The 10,718-nt window shown below is 41.1% G+C and overlaps 2 protein-coding genes across 2 annotated transcripts; one reads left to right on the forward strand and one right to left on the reverse strand.

Annotated features, from left to right (window-relative positions):
* The first annotated feature begins 2,131 nt into the window (after positions 1–2,131).
* LOC127767809 (monooxygenase 2-like) lies at positions 2,132–5,325 on the forward strand. The gene is made up of 6 exons (XM_052293258.1): positions 2,132–2,255; positions 2,405–2,551; positions 3,212–3,280; positions 3,357–3,522; positions 4,383–4,611; positions 4,693–5,325. Exons 1-6 carry the CDS (start codon positions 2,149–2,151, stop codon positions 5,208–5,210), a joined length of 1,236 nt encoding a protein of 411 aa, XP_052149218.1. The 5' UTR covers positions 2,132–2,148; the 3' UTR covers positions 5,211–5,325.
* Positions 5,326–9,315: 3,990 nt separating this feature from the next.
* On the reverse strand, positions 9,316–10,299 carry LOC127767810 (sufE-like protein 1, chloroplastic/mitochondrial). The gene has a single exon (XM_052293259.1). The coding sequence runs from the start codon at positions 10,015–10,017 to the stop codon at positions 9,463–9,465; it is 555 nt and encodes a 184-aa protein (XP_052149219.1). The 5' UTR covers positions 10,018–10,299; the 3' UTR covers positions 9,316–9,462.
* Between the last annotated feature and the right edge of the window lie 419 nt (positions 10,300–10,718).

Raw genomic sequence — 10,718 nt, forward strand, 5'->3', positions numbered from 1 at the left:
GGAATGATGTGATAGAAAAGTTGAAAGTTTATGTGTAGGAAAGTTTTGATGTGATGAAAAAGTTGGAAGTTTAAAAAAAAAACTTTGAAACTAAACACGGCCTTCATAACAAAGTGATCAAAGCAAATGTGAACTCGTGAAGTTGACGTCGTCCTCACCTTCATGGGGTTGTACTCACTGTACGAAGCCCTCATCGGTAAGCAAATAGCTTTGACTGATCAGTCTAAGTTGGCTTTTCTTCTTTAAGCTAAAGAAAAACCATTGATTGGTTTGATTGGCTTATTGAACTTGATGAAGATTTTCTGTGGCTGGTACTCATCAGCCCAATAAGCAATTCAATGGGTTTTGGCTGAGAAGCCTCAGCCCAAACATCCATCCAATGAGGCCCTGAGTTCGTGCAGGCATGATGCATGCTTGTGGTCTCACACGGCCAAGTTCGCGCTGAAGGTATGAGATATCGTGGCCCAATAAACTTAGCTTCCCGCCCACACGCGCATTGGATTTGGATCCTCTGACTTTACATGGGTAAAGTTAGAGAGCTAGAGTGCTGTTGCTACAGTGAAACACAACGTATTACTGTTTCTAATGTAGCACCAGACACATTTTACTGTTAGGGTGTTTTTAGTTGGGGAAAAAGAAATTTTTGGGTGTCACATTGGACGTTTGACCGGATGTCGGAAAGGGTTTTCGGACACAAATGAAAAAACTAATTTCAGAACTCGCCTGGAAACCGTGAGACGAATCTTTTGAGACTAATTAAGTCGTCATTAGTACATATAGGTTACTGTAGCACTTATGGCTAATCACGGACTAATTAGGCTTAAAAGATTCATCTCGCGATTTCCCCCAAAACTGTGCAATTAGTTTTTCTTTTTATCTATATTTAATGCTTCATGTATGTGTCCAAAGATTTGATGTGATGTTTTTGGAAAAAAAATTTAGGAACTAAACGGGCCCTTATTCTCTGCCTTTTCCATGCAAGGTCAGAGGAGCTGGATCCACGCGCATTGTGCTCCAAATCTGATGGTGGGTAGACAAACTCGTTACGTGTTTGCATGCCGTTCTTGCTACGACGATCTAATCTTGTGAAAAATTCAACAGTGTTATATTTTCGAGAAAAAAAATGGTGAACAATATTTTCAATTTTTTTTCATTAGCAATAATTTCAGTCGTCAAGGCACGCTATATATGCCTATTAGTGGGTCATGGCTCTTGGAAAAGGTTGCTCCTATAGATTACCTCTTACATGAGATGCAGCATATTCTCTCTCCCATTTATCTTCTCTACTTCATCGTGTGATTATTTGCACTTATCATTTATTATGAAAAAATGAAAATATAAAATTAAGGGGAGAGGTTACCGCCCCCACCCCGGTAAGGCGGTTATCGCGATAACCGCGCGGTAACCGTTAAAAACTGTCTGAATTTCATCTTCAAAAAATTTAAATTAAAAAATTAGCAGTTTCGCGGTTACTGCGTGGTTTGAGCGGTAACCGCGATATTTGTAGAAAACATAAAATTATGAAAAAAATGCTAAAAAAATTTAAAAACACTTAAATATGTGTAGAAATTAGGGATAATTATAATAATATATAGGATACCTGAAAACCTAGCTTGGATGTAAAATGCAAAAATTAAGGCCAATACATGTTTTTTCTTTTTTCCATTTCCTAAACAATTATTGGTTTTGCCCTCAAATTTGATTTTATCTTACTCTTTTTCAAAAAAAAAAATCTTCACCATCTACCATTAAAAATCAAGAACTACATCCATGATTTTTTTCTATTTTTTTGGAATTTTTGAATTTGCTCAAATTTCACCCAAACCCTACTATTGATAACCTTACCATACCCCGCGGTAACCGTGCAGTTATCGGTGGTAAGGGAAACATGTCAACACTCACCGGAGTACAGCAGCCACACAAGCTACGGCTAGAGGCCATCACTCTCGCAGACAGCAGGACTCCAGGATCCAAACACGTGCGAGATAGGCTATTCATGATGCAGCCTGCAGCCACGAGGATCAATAGAGAATTTTGTGGCTAAGAAAGCTGAAAAAAAACGTGAGGTGTCTCCTAATAAGTAATAAGAGGGCCTGTGGCTAAAGAAGCTGACTACTGCATGATATTGGCTTAAATCCAAACACAAGGATGGCACCAACCGTGTTGCAACAAAAGGAAGCTGGCGAGGAGGACGTCGTCGTCGTCGTCGTGGGAGCCGGAATCGCCGGGCTCGCCGTGGCTCTCGGGCTGCACAGGTGGGAGCTTAGCTATTAGCGCGCGGCGCGGCGAGCGATGCGTTTGCCGGATAACTGGATATAGACTGCTCTCTGTGTTGGCACAGCTGCAGGTTAACTTGAGCTGAGATGGTATCATCTGCTTGCTTGCTTGATTGATCCGCATGCAGGAAAGGGGTGAAGTGCCGGGTGCTGGAGTCGTCGCCGGAGCTCCGGGCGTCGGGGTTCGCCATCGCGACGTGGAGGAATGCGTTGCAAGCGCTTGACGCCCTTGGGGTGGGTGACAAGATCAGGAAGTTTCATCTGCATCTTCAGGAGTAAGTACTAGTGTACTTTCTTCGTCCACTCACTAAAGTGCGGTTAAACTTGACGCACTTTTTAAAACTAATTTGTAACTTTAAATTTCTCATATATTATAATGTTTGTCGCAATAAAATTATAATTATATGAAAGTAAATTTAAATAACAATCCAATAATATTATTTTCATCGAATAAAATTTAATTTATAGTTTATTGGTCAAATATTTAAAGAGTTAAATATTAAAAAATATGCGCGCCTTAGTGAGTGGGACGAAGTCGCACAAGACTTAACAAAGACCTAAACACTGCAGGAAATACACCTTTGTTATTTCGTTTTTGCATGTCACTCAAACATGCATAATTTATTTTTAGATGAAACAAAATAAATTGATGTGTATACTTTATTAACATGTATGTCTAATTCGAGCTCTACAAGTTGCAAAAAAAAAGAATATACGGCCGTACGTGAATATATGAATATTATGTACATTTTAATTTGTTAGTAGTTAATTCTTAATTGAGAAATTGTAGTAGTTAATTTAATTTTGTACTTTTTGAGTGATATACTGTATATTAATTATTTTTTGAAAAAAATATAAATGCAAGAAACAAGTGGACATTTCCTAGAGCAAAATTCCATCTCTATGTTTTGATCTGAATCGTTCACATCACACAGGTTGCAGGTCTTCTCTTCGTCCACGGGAGAGATGTCACATACAACGTCTCTCAATGTGCAGGGGAAACGGTGAGATGGCATGCTCAGACTGATCTCTACTACACACTCCAGGCCGTGCTTACACGCCGATTTGGCTTGGATGCAGAGGACCCAACGAAATGCTCTGCGTCAGGCGGGACTGGCTACTGCGAGCACTTGAGGAAGAGCTACCCAATGGCACAATACGCTACTCCTCCAAAATCGTTGAAATCGAAGAGGACGGCGACGCCAAGATCCTACACCTAGCCGACGGCGCAATTCTCAGAGCAAAGGTAGAAAAAGAACAGAGTGAATCCGTACATCGGTAGATGGATTCTAATCACTCGGTGAATGTCTACTCGTTTATTGCATATCAACAAAATAATTATAATTTTTTTTTAGAAAAACTGATAAATAGATTGATATGTAATATATCAGTTCATAAACATATTTAATTTTAAATTCAACTTTTATAAGATGTAGCAATTTTACTGTCAAATATACGTACACTATGTAGAGTTTCATTTGTTATTTTTGTTATAACTTGTAAAAGTTGATTTTGAACTTGTCTGTTAGTGGAGTGATATATTTCAATATTATCAAGTTGTTTTAATTATTATTTATAACTATTTAGTTGACATGCAATAATGGATGGATATCTACCTAAGTTGCTAAAAGTGTTTCACAGTGAATCCAAAAGATTATATGAACGGGGGATAAGATGGATTCTAATCACTCGAGCGGATGTCCACTCGTTTGGTGCATGTCAACTGAATGATCATGAAAAAAAATTTACAAGATAGATGATATATCCACAAAAATGCAAGTTAAAATTCAACTTTTATAAGTTCTACTCCCTCCGTTTCATAATGTAAGTCATTCTAGCATTTCCCACATTCATATTGATGTCAATGAATCTAGACAGATATATTTATGTTAGATTCATTAACATTAATATGAATGTGGAAAATGCTAGAATGACTTACATTGTGAAACGAAGAAAGTAACAAAAACAACAAATTTAACTGTGAATATATATATATACTAATGAGAGTTTGATTTGTTATTTTTGTTACAGCTTATATATATCTATCTAGGAGATTAAAAGTATTGCCCGGGATTGTTGAATTGTTAATGGCGGGGACGCATGCAGGTGCTGATCGGCTACGACGGGGTGAATTCCGTGGTGGCGAAATGGCTGGGGCTCCCAAAGCCGTCCTACTCGGGGCGCTTGGCTACGAGAGGCCTCGCGTGTTACCCTGGCGGCCACGGCTTCGATCCCAAGTTCAAGATGTTCTTCGGCCATGGCTTTCGTCTCGGCGTGATCCCCTGCAACGACACTGATGTCTACTGGTTCTTCACCTGGTCTCCTTCTGAGCACGGTTAGTCTCTGTCACTGACACAGTGTCACGAACAGTGAATCGATTGGTGATCAGCAATTGATCGGTGCGTTGCTGCTCTAGATGACGATGCTCTCGCCAAGAAGAAGCAGTTCGTGCTGACCAAGCTGAGGAGCGCCGAGATCCCAGCCGAGGTGATGGAGGTCGTCGAGAGGAGCGAGGCGAAGGACGTGCTCACCGCGCCGCTGCGTTTCCGGCCGCCGCTCTCGCTGCTGCTGGCGAGCATCAGCAAGAGGAACGTGTGCGTCGCCGGCGACGCGCTGCACCCGATGACGCCCGACCTGGGGCAGGGCGGCTGCGCGGCGCTGGAGGACGGCGTCGTGCTGGCGAGATGCCTCGGCGACGCCATCCTCGGCGGCGGCGGCGGCGGTGCGGAGAGCGAGAGGATCGAGGCGGGTCTGCGTGAGTACGCGAGGATCCGGCGGTGGAGGAGCGCCGAGCTCATCGGGACAGCCTACGTGGTTGGCTTCATGCAGGAGAGCAGCAATGCGGTCATCAGCTTTCTGCGTGACAATTGGTTGGCCGGAGCGCTGGTGAGAAAGCTTCTGAAAATGGCGGACTATGACTGTGGCAAGCTCTAAAATGTGAATGGTTATTGGCCTTATGCACTGGGAACCTTTTACAGTGGTCTCTATACTCTCTACTCGCAATACACTATTATTGTATTATCATTAGAGGAGTATACAGAGGTATCGTTGTTTGACGGGACTTATAAAAATTATAAAAAATAAAAACTAATGAGATAATAAACCTTAAAAAAATATCCAATTTTTAAAGGTTCCATGAAAATAAATAAAAACAATGGTAGATCGAGCAAATAACGAAGGGGGCGATAGAAGTAAGGGTAGCAATAGGTACGATTTTTAAAAACTATAAAATTAGAAACACAGGAAGTTTAAGAACTAACTTTGAAAATATACTATTCATTAACTTTTTTTCCCTTAGAAATATTCCTTATGCAATTTGTTTGATAGAAATATACCGTCGATCTCGTATAACCGTTGGTTGAAAACAATATGGGCATGACGGCACAGACGGCGCGAGATCGTGCTGTGTCACGCAGTGACGGTGCAAGACCGCTCGATCTCGCATTACCAGCGAGCGAGACCGAACAGGTTGGCCGCTTCAAATTAATTAATTATCCTGATTAGCTATTTATTAATTAATTGCTAACTAAAAATAATTAATCACTAATTATTATTAGTTAGTCATTAATTAGGTAATTAATCACAAATTAAATGGAGCCGTTGGACATGGACGTTCGGTCTCGCTATTTCCATATGCGAGACAGCTCGGTCTCGCACTGTCACCGCGCGACACTATCTGTGTCGTCACACCCACATCATTTTTCACTTAATAGTTCTGTGAGATCGATAGTATATTTGTGTAAAAAAATTGCATCCCGAATATTTCTGAGAGAAAAAACAAATGAATAGTACATTTTCAAATTTAATTCGGAGAGATAAGGTTTGGTTTCTCAAAATCTTAAGACAACGAGATATGTAATTAATAAACTTTATGTAAAATTATTTTAAAAATAGATAATTTTGTATAGATGCTAGCCACACAATTGTGCGGGTCACGCATATAGTTTTTTTAAAAAATACATTATTTAGTAGTTTGGAAAAGTGCGCACGAAAAAACAGAAAACTTTTCTCTTTTTTTTGCTATTGCCGAACATAGTGCCTCTTATACTCCCTTTTGTCCCAACGTATAAGGGATTTTGAAATGAGGAAACACATTCTAGTACTATAAATCTGGACTTGTTTAAATTATAGTACTAAGATATGTCTCATCCATATAAAATCTATTATATTTTGGGACGGAGGAAGTGTAAGGAATAATTTATTCTCTCCCATTCCTTCTCCCTGTACTTTAGCATGTTCTTTCTTTTAGATCTTGTTACATCAAACATTAAAAGCACAACACGTGCACAAGGGATACATTTGTTAGAGTACGCAGCTTGGGCCACCAACCGTGTGCCACCCAGGTCACATTGGGCCTGCTCCACCACAGGCCCAACCGGAGCCACAACTTTAGGTCCTGAGCCTACACAACCCAAAAGACTAGCTCCGGTTTGGAACCCGGAACAATTTCCATGGGTCACATGGTGGAGAGGTCGGGTAACAAGTTTTCGGGGTCACATGGGGTTAATGTGACGAGGGAGATTGTTGGGCCTGAGGCCAGGTAACAAGTCTTCGAGGTCACATGGGTTGATGTGACGGGGAGATTGTTGGGCCCGATGTGTGACGGGGGAGATTGCTGGGTTTAGTCCCACTTAAAAGGTGGGGGCGGTCCTCACCCCATCAGACTAGTCTTTTGGGTTGTGTAAGCCCAGAACCTAAAGTTATGGCTCCAGTTGGGCCTGTGGTGGAGCAGGCCCAATGTGACCTGGGTTGGTGAGCCGGGCAGCGCACTCTAACAACATTTTCAGCTGCTCAAGAGGCAAAAAGCAGGATTTGTTTGGTGGAACTAGTATTTGCTATTACAAACATGATTAATATTTTTGACAGCTTGCTATAGGCAAAACAACCCTTGATTCTCTGGCCTTTTCCTAGATAAGTAATCAATCATTTTGTTCATTTCTCTTGGAATCCATGATAGTATTGATTGAAGCACCACCTGAAAATTAACGCAGCTTTATTGCAAGCAGCGGTAAAAGGCTCCAATGATGATTTTGATTTATGTAATTTGATTGCTGGAGAAGAAACACCAACTGTTGATTATCTGAAAGAAAAACTGGATTTGCAATGTGAAGTTTAACACAAATGAAAATAGCTAACTTAAAAAGCTGCTAGTACTGCCCGAATAAGGGACACATAAAGATCTGATTTTGCTTGAACAAAAATAGCTTGATGATTTAGAGAGTCATGAATAAAGATACCAAACCCAAACAGATTATCTTTCCAAGAAGCATCTACATAACATCTAGTTCCTGGCAACAATTTGATAGAGGCAGCAGCAATATCATCTTTAATTGGAAGAGTTCCAAAAGGAATGGGAGCCTTTGCAGGTCTGTAATGTAGCTAAGGCCTAAGTGTTATGTCAAGAAACTACTGTTCTGAATCTTGAGGATACAAATAAAACTCTTTTTTTTGCGGTCTTTTTTTATTCTTAAAATACTGGTCATTCTTTCTTAATATACTACGGCCGGTGTTCTTGCCGTCCCGGCAAAAAAAAAAAGTCATTCCTAGCTATCCAAATAAACCTAAGCATGACACAAGTTTTTTTGTAGGATGTTCTCAGATTTGTTTGTGACAAGCAAGTAAGCTAAAATATCAGAGACATTATGCATTAAATCAGTGATGCGATTAACAAAAGTGATTTCTGAAATATGCCAAGTGACTCTAGCAAAAGAACAGTGAAAGAAAAGATGAACCCCATTTTCTGAAGAATTGAAACAAGAGCAAATATCAGGAATGTCACGGAATTTTAAGTGAAGATTGGCAACAGTTGGAAGAGCCTTTCTATTAAGTCTCCAAATAAAAGTTTTAAATTTAGGAGGAATGCACTTAGTGGAACAGATTTTCAAAAGAATATTAAGCTGCAAAGAAGTAACAATTGTGAAAACTGAATGTGATAGATTATATACCTGCTTGTATGCACTCTTTGAAGTACATTCACCTGAAGAATTATGAATCCAGCAAATTTTGTCTTCATTGTCCCGAGGAACGATCTGAACTTTCATTATATGTTGTACCATTGGCTGATCAAATATTTGATTGAGTTTGCTCAGTTCCCAACATGTCCTGTCATCCCAAAGCTGAGAAATAGTATTAGGAGATGCATTTGCAAAAATCATTCCAAGACCGCCAGGAAATACCTTTCTTAGAGCCTTCATTATGCACTCTTGTCCACCAAAACCGCGCTAATAATAGCTGTCAACTTGTTCAATAAGCTCTTAGAATGTAAAATCGTGGACATACAGTAAATAGGGATTGAAGCGAAAACATATTTAATTAAAGACAAGTGGCTAGCATGAGAGAGCATGTTAGCTTTAAGAGAGGTAAGACGAGCTTTGAATTTGGAAATAATAAACTTATAAGCAGAAGCTCTAGTTCTTGTGTTAATAATCAAAGGGTGACCAAGATGTTTAGTGGAATTTTCTATCAGAGGGACATGAAAAATATTGAGAATTTGATGTTTTTGTTGATTAGGAGTGCTTGAGCTAAAGAAAATAGAAAATTCCCCCAGTTAGGAGTTTGAACAGATTGAGCACAACAAGTTTGAACAGTTTGAGCACAACAAGTTTGAACAGTTTGAAAAATTCTAGTAGCTTCTCCATCATTTGCCTGACCCACAGTGATTAGGTTATTTGCATACATCAGAGAATGAAGAATTGTACCTCCTGTCGTCGTTATCCCTTTAATATAACCTGATTGCCTGCATCTAAAAGAGACTCAGAAAGTTCATTAATTACGAGAACAAATAAATAAGAAGATAAAGGACATCTTTGTCATATCTTTATCGTGTTCTCTCCTCTACTTTATCATGCGTTCTCTCCGTCTAAAATATATTCATGTGTTCTCTCTGTCTTAACATATACTCCTAGATGCTTTGTGGTTCGAGGCAGCCGTAATATCTCAATTCCGTTATACTAGTACTTCAATTCCACACATTGAGACGGAGAGAATATGTGAAATTCTAGGAAGCGTCATTTGAGACCTTACAGCAGGGGACAGCGAGTACAGCGAGAAAATTGATATTTTACCATGGTCAAAACAGGATTTCGCGATTTCGCTGGAATGCCACTTTCAAAAGTGGTTTTGTTAAAAAACCACCCTCAAACAGAAGCAACATATTACAATGCCATTTCATCCATTTCTTCTCAATTTAATGATTTTTTAATGTTTTTACCAAAATAGCATTGGATCCTATCTCATCTCTCCCTATATCTCTTACTCCTCTCCATTGCCAATGGTGGGTGGCGCCGGCGCAGCTAGGCTCGCCGGCGCGGCTGGGGACGGGGATGGCGGCGGCGGCTCGGCTGGGCATGGGGACGGTGACAGCAGCAGGCGGTTCGGCAACCTCTTGGACCACATCTTGGCGACCAATTTCCTCAGTGGTTACCTCACCGATGGTGATCTCCAGCACCTTGTGCTTCATGAGGCTAATCATGTTGAGCAGGCCGCTGTTCCTGGACGGCGAGAGGCTCTGCCTGATCCCAAGCAACTCGATGAACTCGACGGGCACCATGGCGACATCCCGCGCCGGCGCGTCGAAGAGGCCGAGCACGAGCAGCGCGGCGAGGCCCTTGGTGAGCTGCGCGTCAGAGTCGGCCTGGAAGCTGACCCTGTCCGGCGCGCCCTCCTTCGGCGCGGCGTGGACCCAGACCTGGGAGACGCATCCCCGGATGCAGTTGGCGTCGGTCTTGAGCGCGGGGTCCATGGGCGGCAGCCGCGCCCGCGCGGCGTAGGGACGCCGTCCCCAGCCGCGCCGCCGCCGTCCCCATCACCAGCCGCACCACCAAGCCGCCCACCATCTGCAACGGAGAGTAGGAAGAGATGGAGGAGACATGAGATAGGATCAAGGTATTTTGGTCATCTCAGCAAGAAAAAATATTACAAAAATCATTAAACTAAGAAGAAACGTATGAAATAACATTGCAACATGTTATCCTGTTGGAAGGTGGCATTTTAACGAGTCCACTTTTAAAAGTGGCACTCCAGCAAACCGTTTAGATAATGGCAAAATGTCAATTTTCTCGAGTACAGCAGCCACACAATGCTTCAGTCAGTGAGTCAGTGTCAGGGGTATCAATTGTCAAACTAGCTATGGCATACTCCCTCTGTTCTAAAAAAAAGACAAACCCTAGTTTCCGTGTCTAATGTTTGACTGTTTATCTTATTTGAAAAAATTATGAAAAAAATTAAAAAGATAAGTCACGCATAAAGTATTAATCATGTTTTATCATCTAACAACAATGAAAATACTAGTTATAAAAAAAATTTTATATAAGACAGACAGTCAAACGTTGGCACGGGAATCCACGGTTTGCCTTTTTTTTGATGGAGTGAGTATGATTTGCCCATTAATCACAGACTCGAGGGCCTACGCACCTACTTCCTCTGTCCCACAAAAACCGAGTC

This window comes from Oryza glaberrima, chromosome 3, assembly GCF_000147395.1.
Source record: "Oryza glaberrima chromosome 3, OglaRS2, whole genome shotgun sequence".
NCBI classification, from domain to species: domain Eukaryota; kingdom Viridiplantae; phylum Streptophyta; class Magnoliopsida; order Poales; family Poaceae; genus Oryza; species Oryza glaberrima.

Excerpts from the sequence above, each read along its gene's own strand:
- LOC127767809 (XM_052293258.1), top strand. The coding sequence starts at position 2,149 with ATGGCACCAACCGTGTTGCAACAAAAGGAAGCTGGCGAGGAGGACGTC. Across the intron at positions 2,256-2,404 it reads GTGGCTCTCGGGCTGCACAG|GAAAGGGGTGAAGTGCCGGG; the intron begins GTGGGAGCTTAG and ends ATCCGCATGCAG. Across the intron at positions 2,552-3,211 it reads TTTCATCTGCATCTTCAGGA|GTTGCAGGTCTTCTCTTCGT; the intron begins GTAAGTACTAGT and ends CACATCACACAG.
- LOC127767810 (XM_052293259.1), bottom strand. The coding sequence starts at position 10,017 with ATGGACCCCGCGCTCAAGACCGACGCCAACTGCATCCGGGGATGCGTC.